This window comes from Plodia interpunctella, chromosome 16 (genome assembly GCF_027563975.2).
Source record: "Plodia interpunctella isolate USDA-ARS_2022_Savannah chromosome 16, ilPloInte3.2, whole genome shotgun sequence".
NCBI lineage: Eukaryota > Metazoa > Arthropoda > Insecta > Lepidoptera > Pyralidae > Plodia > Plodia interpunctella.
This window is the reverse complement of record NC_071309.1, coordinates 8,781,886-8,809,046: the sequence shown is the minus strand read 5'-3', so window position 1 is coordinate 8,809,046 and position 27,161 is coordinate 8,781,886. Positions and strand designations below refer to the sequence as shown.

Genomic DNA, 27,161 nt, shown 5'->3' with positions numbered 1-27,161 from the left:
ATCTATTGGAATATTTCACAAAATGTTTAACATGTGCCTATTTCCAAAACTGCTAAATTTAAAAAATCTGAAATAATATCTTGTGCAAACGTATTTTGGTCGAAAATATTCATTGGCGTAGCCGAATCGCCGAACAATTATGTAATCGTAATGGTTTTTAACGTCAATTACCCATAAATTAAACCCACCAATGAAATTGAACTATATTTTACTGAGCATAAAGTCGACAATCGCTTGCAGCCATATAGCGACGGCGCGTGCGCCCGCGTCGTCATCGCGCGTGTACCCGCTCGCCACGTACGACGCGCGACCCGCCCTGAAATATTAAACATTTCAATAAATTTATGACAAAGAAATATTTTTTCAACCTTTTACCTTCATATTAAGTACATAAGTGGTTTAGTGGATAAGACCGACCGACTGGTCTCAAGTTCGAATCCTACTCATGCCATGAGTTTGTATGCAAATCTGACACATTTTTAGGAGTAGTTTTTTAGACCACCACTTGCTTCTGGTAAAGGAAAACTTGTTTGTTGTGCCCATTTCTAAGTTTGTGTACATCGGGTCTTTCTGCCATCTTTTTTACACAAGAACCAGTGGCGGAGAAGGTATATGATGTTATTGAATAACATAATTGATACCTGGCGGTCATGGACGCCGTAGCTTTAGCCCCAACTTCGGCTGCATCCCCGGTCTTACGGAGCAGGGTCTTCAGATCACTGGACAGGTTCTGTTTGAACGCCACGGACGCTGTATGCAGAGTGTCCAGCTGTGGACAGATGTATCATGTGTAAATGTGACTAAAAACACAATTTTGTTTAATTTTATTGATAATATTTGATAATTGACCACGAAAAAGTAGGTACTCTAATCTATACTCTATACATACTAATTTAAAACTTTCGTCATTAAATGTAAATGATATACAGGTACCTACCACACGTCCAAAAGTTAATTAATTTAGTTTGTTAATTAACTTCTCGATCAATCTTGAAACTTCCTATCTTCTTCACAGTCGTATTCCTCATGGCTGAGGGTCGTGGTCATTACGTGGAATTAAACACAAACAACAACTTTCTTGGCATTAGTAATGGAGTGGTTTGCCATTGCCTTCTCCATTTCACACACAAGTTAATAATCAACCAGTGTGCAGGTTTCCTCACGATGTTTTCCTTCACCAGAAGCAAGTGGTTGGTCGATGAAAACTACTATACATAAGTCAGATTGATTGGTATGTAAACTCATGTGCCACGAGTAGGATTCGAACCTGGGACCTTTCGATCCACAGGCGGGCGCCTTAACCATTACACCACCACCGCTTTGTATACCCACATATAATTAGGAGTTCGTAGAAGGACATAGGGTATCTTCAGCCCGGAAAATGTATTCTTCCCGGGGGAATTTCACGCGAGCGACGCCTATAATATAAGCTGGTAAACTCCAAAGTTTACCATGGTTCTGTCTCCTGGCTCCGCCCCTCCGTACTTGGTGATGGCTTGCATGCCGCTCTCCCAAGCTGCGAGCCACGCTGTAATGTTTACTGTTCTTGACCTGATTGTAGCAGAAACATAAGAATGAATATAGTAATTCGGTCCTGCATTATGGATAGATAAGGAGTATGGACCATGACAATGTCCCACCATGAGAGCCCAATGCGGATTCGTAGGTTTTAATGATTGCACAGCCGGAACCAACGGCTTAACGTGTTCAATAACATACTTAAGTCGATATTCTGTGGTCGATACAAATATTTTTTGTATTTTGAACCTAACTAGTGGTTCGCCACGAACTTAGACCTCGCGAACACAATAAATTTTGATGAGTTTTTACAAAATTGTGAATATTTCAAAAACAACACAACCGATTTTGATGCCCCACGAACATAAAAATTCTATTGACAGATCCTACATATCTTTTAAAATTCATTAAAATCAGACCGAACGGTTCGAAAGTTTTCGCGTTACAAACATACATTCATAAAAAAAGTATTTTTGCCCCAAGTCGACTTGAAGATAATTGAGGAGAAAATGAAATCATTTTTATTTCCACAGCACACCAATAATTACGTTATATATTGGTGTGCATGTGCAGTAGAGTAGTGTGTACACACTATGAGTTATATTGGGAATCTAGTTTATGCTGCCAAGACATAAGGACCTTAAAAATATCTATTAATATCAGTGACTTACGAAGCAAAAGATTGTGAAGCAGCGGCTAGGCCCAAACTGTAGATGCCTCCTGAAGTCCCTCCCATGTCCTTCTCAGCGATCTCCGACAACACCCACAGCACGTTGGACGGGTGTTCCACTGAGCCCTGCTTGATGTAGTCTAGGATTGCTGGAAATATGGTTGAATATATCTGTAAGATTCATCTATAGTAAAATTATTTAACCCTATTAAAAGTAAGGACACTAGGCTCCAACGCACATATGCTAATTGTGGCGGTGTTGTACTGGCTTCGAATGAAGGATATAAGTGCCAATAATTACGTACAGACAACAGCACCTACCCAAATTCATTGCAAACTCGCCACTATTACCGTGCTATTAGAGGTTCATGCGGGGTCAACTTGATGTGCTGTTGACTATACTAGGGAAATCGAAGTTCATACGAAATGGAAAAGAAAATGTAGGCTGAGGAAGGAATCGGAGTCGGAGGATATAATTACCTTGAGCAAACTGCTTGATAGTGGTGCCACAGTCTCCATCACCACACCCGGAATCCAGCTTATTGAGCAGCGACTCACTCTTGACCAGCGCCTGTCCTGCACCTTGGAGACACCCTCGGAATAGCTCCTGTTGTGATTGCGACAGCGATGGGCCCGCTGAAGCCTGGAATAATTTAAATCTTAGTAGATATCTAGACATATCATCGTTCCTCCATGAGGAGCAATATTATCGTTGAGCCAAGACCATTTTGTATTACTGCAGCACACATACACATTACTTACTTATTATTATTATCTGTGCTCTTAAGTATTGTACTTGTGTTATTTTTATTTTATTTTTGTGTATGTGTTCTGTTGCTTTTTAAAGTCCATTATTAAATCTAGTAGCTTCGCGGCGTCACAGCCCAAACGGGAAAATGGGAGACAAAATTCGAGCCTTGAGTAAACTGTAGAAGATTAAAACAATAAACCATGTACCTTTCTTGTATAGTTGTCTAGCACATCATCATCATCTCCAACTTGCCCGTCTTCCCAAACAGACAGCCTAGTTCCAGTCCATCCAGGAGCGTCAGTGGAACCATCAAGCAGTTCCAGCCAGAAGTCACCATTCTCTCTGCTCAGTTTGATGACACTGACGTGTAAGCCGTGCATCTCTAGTGAAGTCTTCATGTGACCCGCGAATATGCGCTCTGATTTTATTTTCTTGCTACCTGAAAGGAAAAATAAACATGCAAATTTCGTATAAGTAGCTCAATGATACTTGAAAATACTCGTGACTCCACTGATGGAATGAGCAGTCCGTAAGAAATACAAATATATTTTTAATCTTCCATTTATACTTCTTCTTATCGAGTGTGTTGCTTAGTGTATTACTAACACACTATTTATACAAAGAAAAGAACAAGAGAGGCGATTGGCCTCTCGTGGTTGTCGTACGCGGCATAGGAATATAAACATAAAATATAGTTCCTTATTAAATGCAATTTTCTACTCTGTAAAACAGATATAGAACTGTGGTGGTCTCCAAAGACTATTACTTACTGAAATAGTCCTTGATCTCCGAGCACATGATATTAACTTCCAATATGGACGTCCCTCCAAGGTTGTTCAGCATCACGGTCACCCTGTCGCCTGCCACCAGCTTCAAGTGATCTACTATCTACACAAACACCGCATGTGATAAATGATTTCGATAATGTTATAACTAAATAAAAGGTATATATATTTTTTGAAAAGAAACAGTCATAATTTTTCAATATTAAAGTGTTTTTTTGAAAATACCTATTCCTAGTATCTAATAAAAAATATCTTCAAAAAATTACATATATCAGCTCAGCATTGGTTGCCAATGGTCTGACAACTAGGGATGCCGACGACCGTGCGAAGTGGAGACGAAAATGTAGGAAAGCGCACCCTGGCCTCCGACGTTTAACGGCTCAGGAAGAAACCAGGAACATGAAGAGAGAGTAACATCTCTCAGCCAGCCGCCATTTTGTTTTTTAACATGCGTTGCACCATCAACTCTGAAGTATCTTGGAAGGGTTTTGTTTGTCTTCCCTGTCAGTCAGTCAGTTTTATAAAAATACTACGTTGCTCTAATATAAGTATAGTATCTATAGTATAGTATAGTATTACTATTATATATATTTTATTCAGAAATATAGATTTACCTTCTCTAAAATTAATGCAGTGACTTCCTTGGCGGTCCCCATCGTGACTTTAGCAATGCCTGCTTCTCCGTGCACTCCAGCACCCAATTCCATCTCTCCTTGCGCGATTTCGAAAAGCGGTGGCTGGCCTTTACACAATACAATGTATCTAAAGTTAACACCACATTATTTCATGCTGTGCATGTGTTCAAAACTAATCTGGGAGCGAATGAAAAACAGAACGCACCAGCTGCTTCTTTTCCCATGTAGATTGTAAAGGTCGATCTAGGGAAAAGGCTATAAATTGAGAATACTTCTTATAGGCGACAGGTTAGCAACTTGCAGTGGCAACTATTGAATCTGAATCCCACCAACATACAGCTAAATTCTCGAGTGGCCCTCGAATTTCGCAACTATTGGCTATGTAAGGGATAAAGACGTGATACTTTAATGTATTATTATATGTATAAAATGGGGTCAAGGGCAAGGGTGAGACTCGTGACTGTAGATAAAAAATTACCCTTAGTCACAATTGTGACAATTTGTAAAATATTGTTTTTAAAGTACCGAAGTCTTACTTAACAGTAAGTCTATCGGGAGCAAAAAAAAAACAGTATTGCTATTAAAACTACTCGGTGAGTATTGAGAATAGCTGGTTAGTTTACTTACCAGGCAAGGAACACGGACTCAAGCAAACCCCCAAAGTAGCCATGTGTTTGCAGACGTCCAGCGCCATCTTGTGAATGGAATCCAAATCGTAGCCCTTCGCTGACATCGCCCCGCATAGCTGGAAATAGATTGATCATCAGATCTTCGATTTTATATATAAAGAAGAGGATAAACCTGGGGCGTTCCTGATGGTTAGTTGTCACCGTGATCGGCAACACTAGGGGTGTGGTCACACGCGCTTTACCGTCTGTTTGTCGTAGGGTCTTTTGCCAAGGCAGGCCCCCAGGAGTGGAATGACTGAATACTAAACTGACTGAATGGTTTCATCATAAAAATCTTGCTCGAACACCATCACTGCGGGCAAGAACCGCCATACTTATAGGAATTTTAACAAATATCTGTGTATGAGATGACATACACATTACTCAAAATTAATACAAGAATGATACATGTACAATGGCGGAGTTATCCCATGTAGGAATTTCTCATTTGTGGAATGCATTGCCGGCTGAAATTCGCAACGCCCAAACCTTGTCATCTTTTAGGAAGCAAGTAAAGTCTCATTATATTAGTCTCCTTTCATCTATTATATATTTATTCATTGTTCTATAACAACAACATTTACGCTTGTCTGTATGTTTATATATTTCTCCTATATCTTTTTATTTTATTATTTTATTTCTTGTCTATTTATTTAATACTGTTGACTGCACCCTCTTAGTTTACTTGTGTCTCTTTCCATCCAAAGGTTGGCTGGAAGAAATTGCATTAGCGATAAGTCCGCCTTTGCATTCATTATGTTTGAATATCTTGTTGTAACTTATAACTCCTTTGTGTATGATGTAATAAAGAGTTTAACTATCTATCTCTTACAGTCAACCGGAGATAGATTTGCGTTCTGTAACAAAACAATCACTTCTGAATCCGCGCGAAATCCGCAAATTGAAATATCCCCTAGCGAGCGCTGCCCAAGTGATTGCGGGGCGTGGTGAAACACACTTGACAATGCCGAAAATCCTCTGAGTGTCTTAATACTTTTTGCCATAATTACCTTGAACAAGTATACTTCTGCACATAAGCCCCTTCCACCTGTTTTGTTATGACTGGACGCGATATCTTCTGCTACTATCACCTCTCTAACCTGAAATAACAAGTTTATTTGTTGGACAAATTAAAAAACCCCCGACTTTAAATATTAATTTCGCTACAACTTTTGAACGACTCAACCGGCATCAATCGAACATATCTAAGAACCACCGCGTTTTGCTGTCAAATAAAAAAATCGCATCCAAATCGGTTCACCCGATTATGAGCTACGGTGCCACATACAGAGACAGACAGATAGACACGATTAGCGGTCACATTTATAACATCCCTCTATTTGCGTTGATAAATCATAAAATAGAGTGGTTCTTATCTCATTACTATTTGAATTAAATTCGTTTCATTTACCTTAACGCCCGCAATCTTAGCTTTCTCAATAGCCTTGCCGAAGTTCAGTCTGTCTCCCGTATAGTTTCCTAGTATGACGATGGAGCCTCCAGAATTGTATTTGTGGAGATGTGTGATCGCATACAGGACGTGGCCGGTTGGCGGCGACGCGAATATTCCACCAGCAATTGCTCCGTCCAACATGCCGGAGCCGATAAAACCTGGAAATGATCTCCATTTTAGTTAGATGTGAATATGACTACCATTTTGTACCCGATGGTATCAATCACCACAACAAGTTAATTTGTAAGACAAATTAAAAAAAAACACAGACTTTCAATATTCATTTCGCTACAACATTTGAACGGCTGAACCGGGTTTGATCAAACATATCTAAGAACCACCGCATTAAAATTAGCTATCGAATAAAAAAAAAGCATCCAAATCGGTTCATCCGTTGATGAGCTACGGTGCCACGTACACAGACAGACACGCTTAGCAGTCAAACTTTTATAACACCCGTGTTTTTTCGTGGGGGGTTTGAAAACGAAATATTCTTTTTTTAATCAATAAATATATTAGGACAAATCACACAGATTGAGCTAGCCCCAAAGAAAGTTCGAGACTTGTTATGGGATACTAACTCAACGACACTATATTGTATACCAAATACATATATAGAAAAACATCCAAGACCCGGGCCAATCAGAAAAAGATCATTTTCCATCATGACCCGACCGGGTATCGAACCCGAGACCTCTCGGTTCAGTGGCAAGAACCTTACCACTGCGCCACCGAAATTGCCAATATTCTTATATTTTAACCTGGTTTAGACGAATCCATATATATATCCATATATAATATAACTAGCTGTTACCCGCGACTTCGTCCGCGTCATTTTTTACTAAGGACGTGTATATTGTAGGAATATATGTTTATAGACGCGATATTTTATTACAATACGTTTCTATAGACTACGTTTTTTGTTTTACCGTCTTTTGACAATATGTACAGGTTTTGGGGGCTAGATACACGGGAACACGCCACATACAATTGCCCATGGGAAAAGCAGTTTTTCTCTAAGTGTACACCTGCTACCTTCAGTGTCTGCCCTTGACTTTTATTTATAGTCATTGCAAAGGCGGGTTTTAAAGGGAACTGCACTCTTTTAAACTGGAACGGCAAGTCTGTTGGAATAATGGGAATACGTGGAATCAGAACATTTTCTTCTTTTGCCGTTCCGGTCATAATTGTTCCTTTAACGATGTTTTTCCCCAAGTGCGTAATTTGCAATCGAGTACCGTTGCATAGCCGAGGTGCATCAAGATTACGCATTAATAGAACGGGGACACCAACTTTCAACCTCAGGTTATGGGAAGGCACGCCTGATAATTCTAGAGAGAGAAACTCGACAGGGTTGAACTGATGTTACGTATTCTGTATCCATTACATTATCTACAGAGAGATATTCCACGACGTCACCTTCCACTTCTGACATAATATTTTCATTAATCTGTCCAGCAATTTCGTTCGTTGGTGCTAAAATTGCCCTTTCACACAACCATTCTTGGTCTCCCATATTAGTCCGCAGATCAGGATATACGTTGTTTTTTAGATCGTCAGTGCTGCCAACAATATATACAGAATTCGTGATTTAGTGTGATCATACCGTTAATGTCTGTGGCCATACGATCTTCACCAATTTTCAGGAGACTGGCCGCATACAGCCCCGATTGTGAATCGTTGTGCAGTTGTACTCTCATATTTGTAGTCAGACTAAATTTTTGCACATGCGCCCATAGCGTAGAGGCCTTCAAACATGCGTTTATTTCATCTGCCGGTGTACCTCTAGTTATCACGGGTAGAATCTGTCTGAAATCACCAGCCAAAAGAACAACCATCCCTCCCATAATACTTCTGTTGCTTTTTATGTCTTGCATTGTCCGGTTTAATGCTTCGACTGCTCTCTTGTGAGACATAGTACATTCATCCCAAACCAACAACTTACATTGCTGCAACATTCTTCCGCGCTCACTATTTTTACTTATATTTCAAACTGGCATTTCTTCATGAGCTAAGTATAAAGGAAGCTTGAGTGCTGAATGTGCTGTCCGGCCACCACTGAGCAGTGTGGCGGCAATGCCAGAGGACGCTACTGCAATAGCAACTCCCATATCTTTTCGGATTTGAGCAAGAAGAAGATTTAAAAGAAATGTTTTGCCAGTGCCTCCAGGAGCATCAAGAAAAAACAAACCACCTACGCCGTTTTCGATTTTTTGCACCACACTATTAAAGACATTTCTTTGTTCTGGGTTCAAACGTGGAACGGACTCCGTTATTTGCTGTTGTAAAAAAGCATGGTCATAATTTAGTTCGCGTAACACATCACTCTAATCAAAATCTGATAAATCTTTACCAGTAATAGTTATCACTTGGTCTTCAATCTTTGTTAGGGCTTCGTCATAAATAGAATCAATGTATGTGACATTAGGATTATTTTCTTGCAATCTATATAATATATCGTCTGACATATCATTTCTGTACTTGTCCCACAATTGCTGAGGATTCGACAGTCCACATGTCGAAATTTTAATATTTTCCAAACGTGCGACAACGACGTCTGCCCTCACGTGTCTGCACGTTCGTGTAAGAGTAGTTAGTGATGAGACCTCCCCACCCGCCTCGCTGCAGCGACGCACAGTCGCGGGCGGGCGTGGCTTGCCCGCGCGCGCCGTGCACCTGCCGTGCCGCCGCTGCTGCGCTTTCTAAAACTTATTTCCTATTTTTAACCAATTTTGCTACTATGTGTATCATAATTTCTTTGTGTATTTTTCGTTAATGATAAACTGATGTACGTGGTTCATTGTTATGGACTTAATATTATGGTAAAAATTACTGTTAAATATTTTTCCTACGCAAATTGTGCCACCCCCGTTAACCCCCATAGGTGTTGATTTTCATAAAAACGCTTAGATATGTATCTCATAATTTGTATTGCAGAGCATTATTTTAGTGTCACGCAAAATATTTAAATAGAATTAAATTTCCCATACAAACTTAGCCACCCCCTTTAATGGGGGTGAATTTCGAAAAACCCTGAAATACGTGTTTCATCATTTGTACTAAAAAGCATTAATTCAAATTTTCATGCAAAAATGTGCAATAAAAATATTTTTCTCATACAAACTTTGCCACCCCTTTTAACCCTTTTAGGGGTTGAATTTCCAAAAAATAATATGCCTATGTCCTTCTCATGAATGCAAACTATCTACATACCAAATTTCAGCAAAATCGGTTGGGTGGTTTAGGCGTGAAAAGGTAACAGACAGACAGACAGACAGAAAGACAGAGTTACTTTCGCATTTATAATATTAGTGTGGATAACCAAAAATAGTCGTTGTAGAATAGGAATCCAGAAAAGTAGACACACAAAAAAAGCATGCCGCTACAATGTAAATCGCTGAGGAGTTCCCTCGTCGGGAGCCGAATCTAAGTGCACAATTGTGTTATGCTTTTTATAATAAGGGCCGTGGAACACCAAATGGGCAAGTTAAATAATAAAAAACGCGTGTAAAATATCACCTGAAGCAAATGGTTCATGTCCTGAACCTCCGCCGCTGATCACAGCTACTCTTCCGGTGTCCCTCTGCGTGAACGACAAAGAATTATTTTCATGGAATGTCTTCCTCAATGATATTAAAGAATCATTTAACTAGGTCGATGGAATAGCTAAAATAAAATACTCCATGCGGACCCTTAGTGATACGCAAGGTCTTAATAAAGATTTTATTTAAAAAAAAAAAAAATCTTTATTCAATTCCTTATATACCTTCATTTGATACAATATTCATATATACACTGGCAGTAACTAAGAAAATTTCAGTATCGATTTACAAGATTTGTCACAAAACGACTTCTTCAATACTTAAACAATATAGTTTGTCTTTTCATTGTATAACACTATCAAATGCTACCATCTCACTCAGTTTATAATACGCAGTGTTATTATAATAATACTCGACACTGTTTGGTCTATTCAGATACTGCATATGTGTTTAATTTGTATTTATGACTGTTTGTATCAAATAAATAGTTTAAGTCGTTTTTGAAATATTCTCAATTTTGTAAAAAAACTCGTCGAAATTTTATTGTGTTCGCGGCGAACAACTAGTATTATAAATTCGAAACTAAGTTTGTTTATTTGTAACCACTTCACGCTCTATCTACACAACCAACCAGACTTCTTGAAATTTTGCATACTTTTTGAAGTATGGAGAAGGACATAGGGTACCTTTCATCCCGGAAAATTACTGTTCCCGTGGGAAAATGAAACCACGGGCAAGAGCACGGGCAAAAGCTAATATGTAATATATTATTATGTTGTTATTGTGCAATATTATTGTGCAATATGTTACCATAATTTGTTAAATAAATACTTTGAATTTTGCTTTGAAAATCGTTTATTCTTAGGTACACTTTTTATAACACCCACGAAGAGACATTTTGCGTCTGAGCCATTATTTTTCTCTTTTGTTTGCTATGAAAATGAAAGGGTAGATCAGTTTGTAGTAAGGTTAGTACCTTACTACAAACTAGTAGTAGATCAGTTTGTAGTAAGGTTAGTACCTTACTACAAACTGATCTACTCTTTAATTATAATATATAATAAAATACATCATTACTGTTTATATATACATCGCGATGCCTGTCACGACAATTCATAATACCTAATACCTATATACATATAAGTGCTATACATAATATAAGCGCTCGACATAACTCACATCGTTCCTGATGGTAACAACTCGATGCTTAGGATGCAGCCTCAGCTTAGGGTACATGGCCACTAGTCCCCGGAGATTGTCGTCCACACAGCTCTCTACTGAGTTGATCAGTTTCTTGGTTACGGGCTTTGCTGCCATTTTGGGTTAAATCTGGAACACTGCAATCTATATATATGCACATTATGCTAATTTAGTTCACATCAATCTATGCTATTATTATATAGAGGTACCTAAGCGTTTGTGAGTTTGTATTTTTGAGGGGGGTACCTAATCTCCGAAACTACCGAACCGATTTTTAAAATTATTTCACCATTTGAAAGGTGTATTATCCAAGATTGCTATAGGCTATATTTTATCTCAAAATTCCCACGGGAGAGAAGCCCCGGGCAACATCTAGCTTTTTATAAAACAGTACAATATTGTAGGTAAAACTGTATGATATATACATATATTTAGTACCTAAATAAATACCTGTTTGAAAAATAAAAGCTTGGGTCTTACTCTATTTATTACTTATATTATTAAATTATTAATACAATCTAATAAAAGTAGGTAATTAAATTAAATTGATTATTCACATTTGTCAAATCACGTGATTATTATTAATGTTGTAATATTAGTAATAATTTTCAATCAATGAAATTTACCGTAACATATACATATAATAAAACTGTCAGTGGCCTACGTATGTACAAAAGAAATATTACAGAAAAATAATTATCGCGGACTTTTATGGGACTAATAGAAGAAAACATTTTATTTTTAATATTTGTACCACCGTCTTCCACCACATCCACACCACCCATAATTTGTACCACATGTACATAGCCCACTTACAGTTTTATTATATGTATAGATAGATATATTTTTATCAGTACAATAGAGTTAGTAGAAGCCGAACTATGATATGACTGTATAGTGTAAGCACTTATCCTTAAATCACCCTCTGATACCTACGTATCACAAAAAATCACTTTATATAGGAAACTAGATGTTGCCCGGGGCTTCGCTCCCGTGGGAATTTTGACATAAAATGTAGCCTATAGCAATCTTGAATAATGTACCTTTCTAAAGAAGAAAGAATGCTTTAAATCCGTTCGGTAGTTTCGGAGATTACTGGCTTCAAACAAATCACAAAATCACAAACTCACAAACGCTTACCTCTTTATAATAATAGTATAGATTAAATGCTTGTAACCAAAATTACATAAGACAATAACACCACACTTATGTGTGTTTTTTAATAAGATTACAATTACCTAACTATGGAATAATATTCAACAGAACACACTATCTTTAACCATATAATCATAATGTTTCTAATGGAGTTGGTGTCTGTCTGTTTGTCGAATTGAATTACTAGAAACACGTTAGCTATATTTTACAAGCTTTTAACTTAAACTGTATGTAAGAAAGGTTTGCACCATCAACTATGACGTTAAGTTTAACATGCGCAGAAAAAGCTATGCAGTTAAAGTCAACGTCTAATTTGACGGTGCAACTCACCCTAAATATGGAATACGGGAATACGGGTGGAATATTGCAGCTCAGTTGTGAAGCACTTCTCAGTCTCTGATTTAGCTACAATTTTGCATACCATGGTTGATTTACGTGACAATGCATTATTAAGTGTATTATTCCACTAGATGTTGCCTGAGGCTTCTTTCAGGCAGCTTCATTCGATTCCGTAGACCGAAACAGGTACAGTTTAGTAAAACTAATTAGAAACAGACTCGGGCACACCAACTATACTAGTTTTATATTATTCTCATCCGATAAGCTATCAGCGAGGCGAAGTTTATGACCCTACTGGCAAAACAAGAACTGTTTAATCGACCGCCAAAATGGAGTGACATGTTTACATGGTACAACTTATCATAACAATAGCAGATTAAAATCGCTATCCGCCTCATTATTTTTCTGTGGGATTTTATCGATATAGCCCTTGTTTTAAACATACAAGCTGCGTAGCAGAGCTTTATACTCGTATACATTGTTATATTACTGAGAAAAAATCCTATTGTACTAATATAATAAATGCGAAAGTTTGTTAGGATGTATGGGCGTATTCGTCTGTGTATGTGTGTGTGTGTGTGGATGTCAGTCACGTCACGTCATACAATATTTACCAATGCTACAAACTACTAGCATTTCAGTACGACCACTGCTGAGAAGAAATACCGAAAGAAACTCATTCAAACAGTGTCTGTCCCAATCATACCAGTAGGGCTTGCCATTTTTTAAATATAAAAATGTATATATAACTAGCTGCGCTCCGAGGCTTCGCTTCCCTGGGAATAACGGGATAAAAAATACCCTATGTGTTATTCCAGGTGATATTCTACCCGTGTATCAAATACCATAACAATCGATCCAGTAGATTTAGAAAGAGTAACAAACACACGCGCATACATCCTCACAAACTTTCGCATTTATAATATGAGTACGATGTACAAGTTACAACATGGGTTAGTTATTTAACTGTGTTAATTAAGTACTTACACTAAAAAACCCAACCACGATATGATAGGACCTTTAATAATTTGCAATAATAAGGCACTATTCACATTACAACTGAGAATTTAAGAAAATAAAACTGAGACACTAAAAAACAATCGTCAATTCTTCTTATTTAGAAGTACTAAATGAATAGTAAACACATTCGTTAAAACCCGAGTGTAAATCAATGCGGATATGATATTTATCATAATGCAAATAAGATTCAAATTCCTATGTCCATCTTCATTGAACGAACATCGGGATGAGTCTATCGAAGCCAATAGAAGATAACCACGCTATTTTTAGAAGTCGCTTATTGGCATTACGATCTACTAAAGTTAATGTCTTTTTAAGCCAGTAGTTTTGCTGGCCTTGTAGTTCCGTGATGCACATATGCATCCATTTCAAACACGTTCCAAAGTTAAATTCAATTTCTTCGAAGTATATTTTTTATTTTTTTTATTTCATTCATAACTTTTACAATAAGTACATTATAATAATGCTTTCCTTAAACCACGAAGGTTTGTATGGATGCACTACAATCTGCATACAATCGAAGTTATCAAGCAAGACATACAATAATAAAATAGGCACATTTCGAAATTACTATTGATCCTGCAAACATTATTGAGCTAATGTAAAGTAAACATTACTTTTATAATTACCCTCGGTCCTACATACATAGCGTTGTGTGGTCCCGCCATCATAGATTGGATTGTGGCTATTTGGGATCATTCTCACTAGTTCCCCTGGTAACTAGTTCCATGACTCCATAGTTCCATAGTTGACTTTGAAGCGTCAATAGAACTACTGAGAAAAACTAGTGAGAATGATCCGCTATTTGTAATTCGTTTCGTACGACACGAGACGAGGCGATAGACACATATAAATTTTCAATCTTAACATAATGATTTCAGACGGGCGACTGGTCTTAAAATTATTGGCGTATCAGTTTTTTTTATTGGTGGTTAATGCCCAGTGAAGTTCTGCTCCCAAATGCGTTCGGCAGTTCGATAGAATAAGACCACTCATTTTTCCATGTACTTATGACCTTGACAGCTGATAGGCCTCAACAGCTTTTCCAAAGAGTGTTGGCGTTAGGCAGGCGGCCGATCGTAAAATCAGTGGAAAATCAACCAAATCTTCAAAATTATGGTTTATATTACTCGGATCCCGAACCTTAGGCATCACAGACGCGAATGCAACTAAGAACACGCGAGGAGGATAAATTAGTGCTGTCTCAACGATATCAGAAAATCAAAGAAAACATTTTAATCCGTTTTATTATACAAGTTTATTTGTTAGACAAATTAAAAAATCCTTCAATATTCATTTCGCTACAACTTTTGAACGGCTGAACCTGATTTTGTTCAAACATACTAAGAACCACCGCATAAAAATTAGCTATCAAATAAAAAAAACACGCAGCAAATCGGTTCACCCGTCGATGAGCTACGTTGCCACGTACACAGCCAGACAGACGGACAAACTTATAACACACCCTTTGCGTTGAGGGTTAAAAACTACAAAATAACAAAGCTAACATCAAATGTCGACAGAGAACGTGTCAGAAGTGCCATTGAAGTCGTTCATGCTGCCGAGCAAGCCGCGCGCAGTGCCGTAATACGTGAAGCGGTAGATTGTGACGAGCGCGTGCTCCGGCACTGTCCACTCTATCGTCACGCTGCTCGTGCCCAGGATCGTCGATCGTCGCTCCCAGATGAACCTGGGCAGTTTTTATGATTAACTATCGTAGGTCCATTAACAGTAATAGGCTTCGATGGTATGGTCACGTTATGAGAAGGGAGGAAAATAATATTGTATGAAAGGTTATGGTTTTGATATTGGATGAGAAAAGAAGTAGGGGCCGAAGAAGAGTTGAATTGAATGCATTAGGCAGGATACGGCTAAAAAGGAAGTAACAGATCGGTTAACATCAGACAGGGTCGAGTGGAGAAGACTGACGTGCTGTACCGACCCCCATAAAATGGGACAAGGGTAGGCCGATGATGTCGTATCGTAGGTCCATTCATCCGTAAGCACTAACACAGTAACTGCGTGAGGTTCTAGGAATAATACTTAGATTTTATTGCAAGACACATTATATTAGGTTATGGTTACATGCATAAGTTGAATAGTAAATATAGAGGGCAACTGTCCCCTATGTTTGCTGGGCTTACAGCGTGTCACTTGTACAGGTACACGTCTAGTTGGATGCCTGTAAAACTTGTCCTGTGGGTTAAAGAAATAATTTTTCCATGCTATCCAACTTCTATCAAGTTTCATAAATTCTTTTTTTTTATTGTCTTTGAATATCATATTATGTTTTATACATATAAATAATGATTACATTAATAGGTTAAGCAGTCGTATTAAAAATATGTTTTCTGTAATGGTTGAGTTTGGTGAAATAAATAAAATTTTTGTCGCTTTTACGGCCGCTGGAGCTATTGTAATGACATTTGGAAATATCTTTCCAAAAAGGAAAAATAATAGAAAAGCGAAGCTTGGGCTGGAGAGTTTAAATAATATTTTTTCAGACAACAAAATCTATAGAAGTTAAAGTTTAAATACCATACATACATAATTAAAGACCTGAGGTAAAAAATAGGCTTCTTAAAAAAAAAAAAACAACCCCTATAGTGCTATAACAAGGGGTGAAAGTTTGTATGAAAAACATATGATAATTTTCTGCCATGAGTGCAACCGCGTAACTGCCAATGTTTGGCTCCTAGCCTCGGAGATCTTTTAAAAAATAGTATCATATCACTCACTTGGTCTCCCAGTCAGCATCAGTGGCCACCACCTCCCACGTGCCCATCAACTGTCTCTCAATCACGAAATATGTCTCTTCTTGCTTCAGATTATTTCGTGGGTTGGCCCCGACCTGTGAAAATCAATGGAGGTTTTTGAAATCAACGCTGCGATATTCTAATAAGCTAAATTTATTGGTATCTCGTTTATTGACATGCTAACTTTCGACTAATATTTCTCTATTTAAATCTATCCTTCTTTTTCAATTCAGTTTTTCAGTTTTGTACACGTAGAAACTTCCAGAAATCCACTCTCGATCCTCACCTACATAACACTCCCTAAATATTGGGTATAATTTATTTCTTTCGTGCCCTTCGTTGTTTTTCATGAAATCATTCCATAATTCGAGCATTTGTGGCGAGTGGTTCCGGTTGAAAATTGTAAGGTTTATTTTTTACACTGACCCCGGGCTTTGCGACGTCACAGTCCCGGTAGCAATTAGGAGCATGCAAAGATGAGAGAGGGGATGGATAAAAGTTTTATGTATTTGTTGATGATTTTAATGCTTACAAATGTGACGCTGACAGTGTCCCCCCGTCTCACGACTGGCTCTGGTTGTACGAGCACATTTCCGAAACTCTGCAGAAGGCCTGCGTTGTCCGTTACCACGGGCAAGATGAACGAAAGGGTGTTGTTGATGTGGTCCTGGGGCTCTGGACCCTCAGCCACTTCGGAGCCCTGGAATCAAGGTTCGAAATTTATGCCACAGTAGTTTATCATAGTAGTAGTTCTTACACCTCAATTAGTGACAGATCATCGCCTTATAAGAAACATCTACAGTCCCCTTTCCCTTGATTAACTTTAACGATCTTCGCGGCAGCAGGAGCAGCTGGCACATTCTGTTTCGCACCAATAAATAATTGTTTAGAATAATCAATGCTATAAACTTACCTCGAAAAGAGCTGTAGCCAGCTCCGAAAACTTATTTAGGAATACTTCGAGTGTGTGCGGACCATAGATAGTGGAAGCTGCTTCGTAGCGTTGCACCTGAAATGTTATATAACTACTGATTTTAAAGGAAACGTCGACTACAGTTTCGACCTGTGGTTTCGACCTTCTAGAAGACCATTTAAAAGACATTTTTGTTCGTGTAGAAAATTGCCATTGAATTTTGAAACAAATCTCCGATTGAGCTGAAACGTTGTGTCTGTTTTTGTTTGTGTATATTTGTCTACCTACCCTAAACGTTTAGTTAAATAATATTCTTTCTAACAACAAAATCTATAGAAGTTAAAGTTTAAACACCATACATACATAATTAAAGACCTGAGGTAAAAAATAGGCTTCTTAAAAAAAAACAACCCCTAAAGTGCTATAACAAGGGGTGAAAGTTTGTATGAAAAACATATGATAATTTTCTGCCATGAGTGCAACCGCGTAACTGTCAATGTTTAGCTCCTAGCCTCGGAGATCTTTTAAAAAATCTCATATCACTCATTGAGCTGAAACGTTGTGTCTGTTTTTGTTTGTATATATTTGTCTACCTACCCTGAACGTTTAGTTTATTCCAAGTAGATCTGTTCCCGATGAGGAAATTCCTCAACGGTTTACTGTGTGGACATAATATTTTTGTCACGCATTGAATGCAATAATCGACTTCTCGTATGAAAGAAGTTTAAACTTCTTTCAAACGAGAAGTTCTTTCAAAAAAACTATTAAATTATAATGTCTGTCTCACGTCCGATAGAGAGCCAAGTCTTGAGCGAAACCCTCACCTGATATTCTTCATACGTAGCAATGTAATGAATGTACTCATTGGTCAGGCCCGTCACCACTGCTCTCGGCTCGACCCCATGGTCCTCCATGACCGCCCCCACCACGTCCCTCATGCGTCTCCCGGACATGGTGGTGGGCTCCCCCGGGACTCCGATCACGGCTAGCCCCCCGAGCATGATGAGGGAGGCGGATACTATGCGAGGGTGCCACGGGACAGGAATGTTTGTCTGGGGAATATAAATATGAAGTTACATTTTGTCGATATCATATTTTTCCCATTAAATCTGCATATTTGTTCGTGATTTCTCTATAAAGGGCTCTAAAAAGAATATAAATTATTTTTTTTTGGGAGGAAAATGCATAAGACCCATAATGTAACTAGAGAAGGATGAAGGATAAGGACAGCGTCGTTTTGAAAAAAAGACTGCAAATTGGTAAAGAAAAAAGTAAAATATTGTTGTATTATACATTTTGTTTATGTTGATCTGTTGGTGTACTGTACATATTTACTTTTAAATAAAAGAGTGTAACATAAAAAAAAATAGCTATCGCAATAAAAACTTTCAAAGAAAATTAGTTTGAACGGGGAACGTGAAATGCATGCTTCTATGGATACCCTTGTCACTCGACTCGCACTTGGCGCTACTTTTTGTACAAAAGCAAAAAAACGTACTCGTCCAGTCGCCAACAATATAGGCTTCGGCGCGTGACACTCCTCGTCATCAGGTGTTGGCGCCGCTACCAGCCCGCCGACGAAGTCCCAGAACGCGTCTCCGTCCAATGTACCCTGGTAAAAACAATCGTTAAATTACAGAAAGAGACACCACAGACTAAAAAGCAAGGAAGGAGAGAGGAAGATCATTTCAGATGTTAATTTATTGACAGAACGCCAATTGATGTACTAAACAACAGGTATTAACGTGCACATACCTTTTCGCTGTAGCTTGCTGAGTCAGTCGCCCAGAGAGGAAGATCTTTCAGATGTTAATTTATTGACAGAACGCCAATTGATTTATTAAACAACAGGTATTAACGTGCACATACCTTTTCGCTGTAGCTTGCTGAGTCAGTCGCCCAACGACCACGGACCTTTGTAACAAGGTCCGAAACGTCTGGGAAATAGAAAAGGTATGTGCGCGTTTAATACCTGTTGTTTAGTATATAATTATGCAACGCGAAAGTCAAAGAAAAACGCGAAAGTAGTTTAAGTAGAAGCCTAGTAATATTGCGTATGTTGATGTAACTAGTTTAGATAGATATTTTTATTCCGATTAATTACAGCACCTATAAATTCTCATTCAATGTAACTAATTCCTAGTCATATCCCTCATGGCTGAGGTACGTGATCATTACGTGGAATGAAAAACGCACAACAACTTTCTTGGCAATATTATTTTATTATTATATTAGTTTGACATTAACTTCTCCATTTTTTTTTATAATAATAAATAATAATAATAATATATCTTTATTAGACTCTTTTTACAATAGCTCATATGTGATTGGGTCCTCCATTTAAGTATAAAATACTTGTGTTTGGAGAGCCCGCTCTTCCAAAGTAGTTGTATACACTGATTTGTTACAAATTCACTGATCATGTTTAACAATAACAACATAGCTGAATATTATAACATACAGTTTCCATTCCACACACAAGTTAATAATCAACCGGTGTGTAGGGTCCTCACGATGTTATCCTTCACCGAAAGCAATTACATTAACAAATCAATGTAACTACGAGTAATACACCTTTTTATATTATCTGCTATGCCGGCTACACCGGCAAAAAGACTAGAAATACAACTTAATTGCACATGCGAAAGTGTTCAGCTTTTAATTTCTCATTCATATTACAGATCATCATCATTCTAATTACAGAAAATACTTGCCTGTGTTATGTTAAGCGTATTAGCGCCATCTGTTGTGCCTGAAGCGAAACTGTACCCCATAGCGGGAGAACAACCCCTGACTTTATCCTCCTAAAACAAAAGATGCAGTTTTTGGACAGTCTTATAGAATAAATAAAGACTATCTTTATTAGAATCATGCACCCTTACTTGTGGTTATTGGTCCCTATCATGCCAGAAGGGCTTGATTGGGACCAACAAATAAAGCTTACAGAAATAAAGATTAAAACCTGGTTGAAAGTTCTGGTGACAGGATTGTAGCGCGCGACGATCTCATCCGGGATCTCCACGAACTGGTGTCGTACTGCGATGCTGCCAGTCAGCTCCTCTCCAGGAGAGTTTAGCACTCGCTGCCAAAACATACAGATACTGTATCACGTCTTCATTCTTGACGGGCAGACAGAGTCAAAAATAATTTCAAAAATAATTGAATTATGGAAATTTATTTGCGTGAAGGCTTCTATGTGAAGGTTAGTTAACTGGAACTTAGTAAATTGGAAACGTCACGTCGTATAAATTTGCATTGTAGAATAATGTCAGTTTTTGGAAGGATCTTTGGAAGGTGTAAATGCAAAAACATACCAATGCCCCTTCAAAGACCCTGGTGCCGATGATCTTCGTGCTCTCGAACATGTCGCTCCCTGGCCCCAGAGCATAACACCTCTCTCCAGCTGCGCACAGGTGGAAGTGGTTGTCGCAATACTCTCCGCTGAACTCACACTGAGCTTCCTCCAAGTTCGGAGACACGTCACCCAGGTTTGCTGTGAAGAAACCGGCCACCACTTCTGGCTGGAAGATATGATTTATTTAATACTAGCAGACTTTCCTGGCTTCGCTCGCGCTCAACCGTAATAAATGATACACCCAAAACTTCCATCTAAAAGACCCAGAAGACAAGATCCGTTACGAAGTTTTAAAGATCTAAGCATACATAGGAATAGACAGACAGTGGTAAGCGACTTGGTTTTATGTAGTGTTATGATGTAGTGATTACGAGTCTTTCTAATACGTAAGGTACTCTCGCCATCTTGATTTTCCAGGTTTCCGCTTATTTGTGCGAACCCAAAGTGATTAACTTTGCCCAAAACTTGTTGGGCCTTATGTGGACATGAGCGGCCCACTCCCATTAGAACATAGCGGCCCTCAGAACTACACGTGCAGCTAGTGACAACTAGCAATTGGCATGGTTACGTCCTTCTTGTTCTTTGGTCTCCGGAAAGTTGGGACCTTGTCTCTATGCAAATTCGTCATTGTTATCCCGAAATTAAAAGTGAAAAATCTTTACCTTCCCAACTGGGCTATCAGGGTTCAAAGTCTTTTCCATCTTCATAGCGGCGTAGCCAAAGTTATCCGCTGAGATGAGCCTGTTTGTCATGTTCATACTAGTGGTGTGGAGGGCAAACCAGTTGAGGACACCGTGGAGGTCGCCATTTTGTTTCACTATGCGTATCTGCGTCAGTTCATGATCTAGATTGTCTGTGTATCTGTATTTTTTTAGAAATTTACACTAATTATTTCCATGTTGATCTGGAGCGAAGAAAATACAGAGTCAACTGCTGTTTCTACAGCGCAGATTGTGAATCTATCAAAGGAAATTGTTATAAAATAGCGATTCCTCTCAAGGATTAGAAGTCCAGTTAAACGTGTAACTTCGACTCCTTTCAGTCTGACCCGCATGAGATAAAGACATGACACTGAACCAATAATCCTGTGGCTAGGAATTGCAAGTGGGATCACCTCGGATGATGATAAACATTCTAAACCCAAGTCAATCTGAAAAATCCGACCGGGATCAAACCCGGGACCTCCAGTGTAGCACTCTGACATGATGACCAGGAGGAGATATACCTATAGTCTCCCAGTGTCCTTATTATTATCTCGAGCCGTGCTTGAACCAGATATTTATATAAATAGATGTTATTGTCGAAAATAACGGAGTTATAAGCTTTGTTATGCACATTTTATCAATAGATTACATGACCAATGAGCATTCGTATATACTGATAAAGAACCCACATTTATTAATCTTGCACGATAAAATGAAATGTCATTAAATTGGATGTGTTGCTGTGTTGCGCGTAATTAGATCTTGAGACACCATTTTCTTATGGTTTCTAGATATAGTTAATTAATTGCAAGTAGGTATAATACACACACCCAGATTTTTAGAAAATCTGTAAAAACTTGATCACATATCAGGATTAGCAAACCAACAGGATCCCACTCACAGAAGTATATCGATCCTACTTTATCAGGTCGTTTTTCCCTCTGTCTCTTCCTAAGCTTGATTCCATCATTACATTACATCCTGCATTCATTCATTCATTCGTTCGTTCGTACGTTCATTCATTCATTCTATCATTACATTTGTGCTTATGACACACAGACTTTAGAAGAGAATTTTTTCTTCCAAAATCTGGGGTCTACCATGAAACATAAAACACGTAGCACGAAATTGCCACCACACGTTCTCTCTCTTTTACACAATGCGTCCACGATATGGGAGAAAGAGGCAGCATGTGAACGATAACGAAACGATAAAGAAACTTGCTACGTTGCTTTTCATGGCATTCTGTTACAGTTAATTCAGTTTTGTGACATCTCTTGCAAACGTTATGAGGTGCTCGTGGATAAAAATTTACCGAAGAGATATACAATATACTAACCTCATTCTTTCCTCGGCAGGATTGAAATCATACGAGTAAGGAGATCTGTTCTTCTGCGCGTTGTTGACTGTTGTTTGTCCGTAGTAAAGGCGAGCTGGGACTATGTTCTCGTGCGCTCGAACTATACTCTGTAATTAAGGCCATATTCGTGTATTTTCTGTAGACTTACTTCACAAGTTTCAAATTCCTACATGATAATTTCGAAAACCAAGTATTTTAAGAAAAAAGGTCTACTACTTTCTGTTACCAGTCTTCGGTCTTTTTCTTCAATCTGAGTGTCTTCCCAGTTTCTTCCTCAGCCGTAAAACATAGGAGCCTAGGCTCTGCTTTCTTCATTTCGAAAGGTCTTCGGCATCCTTTAGCACACGATTAACACGCATATCCGCCTTGACAATGACAATATAACTGACTTAAAACTCGTAATAGTCAAATCTTAACAGCAACATTTAGATAAATAGGATAGGACAAAACAATAGCTAACCCTCGTGATGCCGTCGACGTAAGCGTCGAAGGTCTGGCGGGAGAAGCCGCGTATGCTGACGTCAAGCAAAAAGTTGACCAGGTGACCGCCCGGCCCACTGTGCGTGTGCGTACCAGCTAGTATCACGTTCTTCAGCGTGTAGATGTCACCGTAGAGCTCCTGGAGGTTCCTCACCACCTGCGGGATATTGTCACTATAAAGTGTGAAAAATCGAAGCAAGAAGAGGAAAAGGAAAGCCAAGAAGGGCATTCCTAGATGAAATAAAAGAGAAGGCAGAGCTCGTGTCGTATAGGGAGGTGAAATCAATGGCTGAGGACAGAATTAGATGGAGAATGCTCCACCGACAAGAACAAAGTTCTTAAATTAATTGATTGAAAGTGTGGTTTTGTTGCGATTCTGTATTATATGTATTCATAATTTGATCGCGTGTCACGCTTTCATACTACACACAAACACAAGCATAAACCGGTCACACATACAAACAGCAACTAGATATAGTGACATCTTGTTAATATGAATGGCTGTTTAAGCTATTTTCAAAATGTGTTTTCGATTCGATTATTACAACTTTTGACACGACAATATTCCTCTAGAGGAGTTGTCACATATTGGCAGACAATAAAATTCCATAGCGATAACTGAAGTTAAATAATTATAAAATAACACCCTGAATAGTGACGCTCCAATCAAAGACGTCTTTGGTTTCTGCGAACGCTCATAAAGATCGCAAGAGATCACAGAACAGAATCAATTGTAACAAACCAAAGAAGAGGGCTGTCTTTTAATAAATTGATTATGAATGTCAATCTAGATGGTGGTAATCGTAAAAGTCATGTCACATTTCCTATAGGCTATTTATTTATTATCAATTTATCTACACAAAAAACTTAAAATATAAATTTTATTGTAAAAATGAGTATAAGGGTGCTACTTATTTCAAACGAAATCTCTTCCAGTAGACCCGCGAGAGGAGATGTGCTACGTAGAGGCAGACTGGCGTGTGCATAAAATACAAAAAAAAAGGCAACTTGAGTAAAATCTAACATCAGTATTAGGAATAGCAAACACATGAAAAAAGTTCAAATTCCCGTCACAAATTCCTTTCTTGCTCAGCTTCTTACGCCACTGTTGCCATTGAACCGAGAGGTCCCGGGTTCTATCCCCGGTCGGGTCATGATGGAAAATGATCTTTTTCTGATTAACCCGGGTCTTGGATGTTTGTCTATATATGTATTAGTTATAAAATATATTATCGTTGAGTTAGTATCCCATAACACAAGTCTCGAACTTAATTTGGGGCTAGCTCAATCTGTGTGATTTGTCCTAATATGTTTATTTATTTATTCTCACCTGACGTCGAACATGGATGCCAACAGCCTGGACATCAGCTGTGACCAGCACGACCCTGGTGTCTCCCTGGACGAAGATGAAGGCCCTTGAATACTGCCGCGTGTGCAGACCTCGCCCCGTCTGGCCTATTTCTGCGTAGCCCATCTAGAATGCAAGGTAGGAAATAATATAATTTGACGACCTCGGTGGCGCAGTGGCAAGGTTGTTGCCACTGAACCGAGAGGTCCCGGGTTCGATCCCCGGTCGGGTCATGATGGAAAATGATCTTTTTCTGATTGGCCCGGGTCTTGGATGTTTATCTATATATGTATTTGTTATAAAATATAGTATCGTTGAGTTAGCATCCCATAACACAAGTCTCGAACTTACTTTGGGGCTAGCTCAATCTGTGTGATTTGTCCTAATATAAAAAAAAAAATATAGTTAATCCTAATAATATCCCACTAATATTATACATTCGAAAGTACATAAGTGAGGATGTATGTGTGTTTGTATGTTTGTAACTCTTTTACGTTACGCCTCGTTACGGATTGTTATGAAATTTGGTACAAGGGTAGAATATAACCTGGTATAACACATATGGGCACTTTTAATCCAGAAATTCCAACTGCTTGGTTTTAAAAAATCAACTCCTAAAGACTACAATGAAAAATTGTAGGTGAAAATTTGTATGAAAATCATATTGAACTTGATTGGCTATTACACAAAAATATTGACCCTAGAAATTAGTATAATCTGGAATGACATATTAAATAAATATATAAATAGATAAATAAATAAATATATTAGGACAAATCACGCAGATTGAGCTAGCCCCAAAGTAAGTTCGAGCTTGTGTTATGGGATACTAACTCGACGATACTATACCTACATATATAGATAAACATCCAAGACCCGGGCCAATCAGAAAAAGATCATTTTCCATCATGACCCGACCGGGGTTCGAACCTGGGACCTCTCGGTTTAGAGGCAAGCACTTTACCACTGCGCCACCGAGGTCGTCATTTTACAATATAATAATACAAAATATAAATATTCTGTAAGAACTATTCTACGCTGACGAAGTCGCGGGTAAACAGCTAGTATGCTAATACTTAACAATACTTACAAAAACAATCTCAACGCACGGGCCCGTCATATCGGCTATCCCCACACCCACATCATACAACATGTCCTCGTAGACAGGCTCTGTCGTGCCCTGCGTCGTCGGAGACGTAGTCGTGGTGCCCACATCATTTTCTTTTCTTACTAAAGTGACGATAACTGCTGTCATTCCAGCAATAACTGCTAAGGTCACCACTGTGATAACAATCTTTCCCACAAGTGACACCATGGTGACTGAAATAAAATAAAATTTAATTATTTTCGAATGAAAACTAATACTTAACAGGCTTTCACTCAGTTTTGAATTTCTGCAAGATTTCTGAAGATCAAGAACTTTGTGAGGATGTATGTGTGTATGTTTCTTACTCTTTCACGCCTAATTCTACTGGAAGAATTGTTATAAAATTTGATCCACGGATGATAGAATATATCCTGGAATAACACATAGGGTACTTTTATCCGGAAATTCCCACGGCAGCGAAGCCCCTGGGCGCAGCTAGTATTTGTATAAATAAATTGTACTTACGTGTTTACCTATATATACTTAAATAAATTCTATCACCTATCTTTCCAGATAAATTCACGAAAGTAGAAATAAATAATTATTTTTAATAAATAAAAAGTCAATAAAACATGATCGCGGTGCGTCGCGATTTTCATGCGATTGATACAAATTCAATCAATCAAACGATCGATAAACTAATCTTTTTAATACCTTTATGCGTTTTGCTTTATCTTTACTTCAATATCATAAACATTTCAGAATTTATAGTGTTCGGGGGGTTGATTTTGTAATAAATACAAGTAGGTATATGCGGAGCATAAAACTTTAATCAAAACAGGTTTGCCAATAAATCATTGTCTTTGGTGTGCGTGTGTCTTTAACCACATAATTGCGACCAACTACAGCAATTAACATATGATTACAGAATAAATTACAGAAGAAATTTTCATAAATGAAAATCGAGAATTTTTTTACCTGTGGTCTAAAAATACTCATATTCCACAGATACGAATTTCCACTATAGATGTAATAACATTCTCCCGTGGAAATTTTGGGATAAAAAGAACCCTAAAAGTTATTCCAGGTTAAATTCTACCTTGTGCCAAATTACATAACAATCCGTCCAGTAGATTTGCGTGAAAGAATAGCAAAATACACACATACAACTCCTCTTTCGCATTTATAGTAATAGCTGCGCCCCGAGGCTTCGCTCCCGTGGGAATTTCGGGATAAAAGTACCATATATGTTATTCTACCCGTGTAGCAAATTCACATCGGTCCGTCGAGTAGATTTTTCTTTTATGGTTGCTTGTCGTTTACCCAGGTGAAATTAAAGACATTTTTAAAGCGTTTTTTTTACGTAGGTAACGAGTAATTACTCGTAAGAAGTACGGTCGGCTACAAAAGTTTGCACCGGGC

The 27,161-nt window shown here is 38.3% G+C and overlaps 2 protein-coding genes across 8 annotated transcripts; both read right to left on the bottom strand.

Annotated features, from left to right (window-relative positions):
• Window positions 1-191: 191 nt before the first annotated feature.
• LOC128676309 (triokinase/FMN cyclase-like) lies at window positions 192-13,845 on the bottom strand. 6 transcript variants are annotated; one of them, XM_053756347.2, is made up of 14 exons: window positions 13,704-13,845; window positions 11,202-11,359; window positions 10,000-10,063; window positions 6,439-6,638; window positions 6,038-6,127; window positions 4,987-5,104; window positions 4,339-4,466; window positions 3,710-3,827; window positions 3,146-3,378; window positions 2,669-2,831; window positions 2,190-2,337; window positions 1,452-1,551; window positions 642-769; window positions 192-316 (listed from the first exon to the last, which is right to left on the bottom strand). In XM_053756347.2, the coding sequence occupies exons 2-14, from the start codon at window positions 11,337-11,339 to the stop codon at window positions 202-204; spliced, it is 1,743 nt and encodes a 580-aa protein (XP_053612322.1). In that variant the 5' UTR covers window positions 11,340-11,359; window positions 13,704-13,845; the 3' UTR covers window positions 192-201. The 6 variants fall into 6 exon arrangements, with proteins under 6 accessions (XP_053612322.1, XP_053612324.1, XP_053612323.1 ...); XM_053756349.2 differs by having other exon boundaries at window positions 11,202-11,351; window positions 13,704-13,843; XM_053756348.2 differs by having other exon boundaries at window positions 11,202-11,366; window positions 13,704-13,836.
• Window positions 13,846-14,965: 1,120 nt separating this feature from the next.
• Window positions 14,966-26,410, bottom strand: LOC128676308 (neutral ceramidase-like). 2 transcript variants are annotated; one of them, XM_053756345.1, is made up of 15 exons: window positions 26,265-26,410; window positions 25,743-25,972; window positions 24,635-24,778; window positions 23,285-23,461; window positions 22,804-22,931; window positions 21,423-21,621; window positions 20,720-20,926; window positions 20,368-20,487; window positions 20,120-20,209; window positions 18,904-19,017; window positions 18,230-18,457; window positions 17,406-17,501; window positions 17,025-17,192; window positions 16,475-16,587; window positions 14,966-15,426 (listed from the first exon to the last, which is right to left on the bottom strand). In XM_053756345.1, the coding sequence occupies exons 2-15, from the start codon at window positions 25,965-25,967 to the stop codon at window positions 15,246-15,248; spliced, it is 2,190 nt and encodes a 729-aa protein (XP_053612320.1). In that variant the 5' UTR covers window positions 25,968-25,972; window positions 26,265-26,410; the 3' UTR covers window positions 14,966-15,245. The 2 variants fall into 2 exon arrangements, with proteins under 2 accessions (XP_053612320.1, XP_053612321.1); XM_053756346.2 differs by lacking the exon at window positions 26,265-26,410 and adding an exon at window positions 26,105-26,127.
• Between the last annotated feature and the right edge of the window lie 751 nt (window positions 26,411-27,161).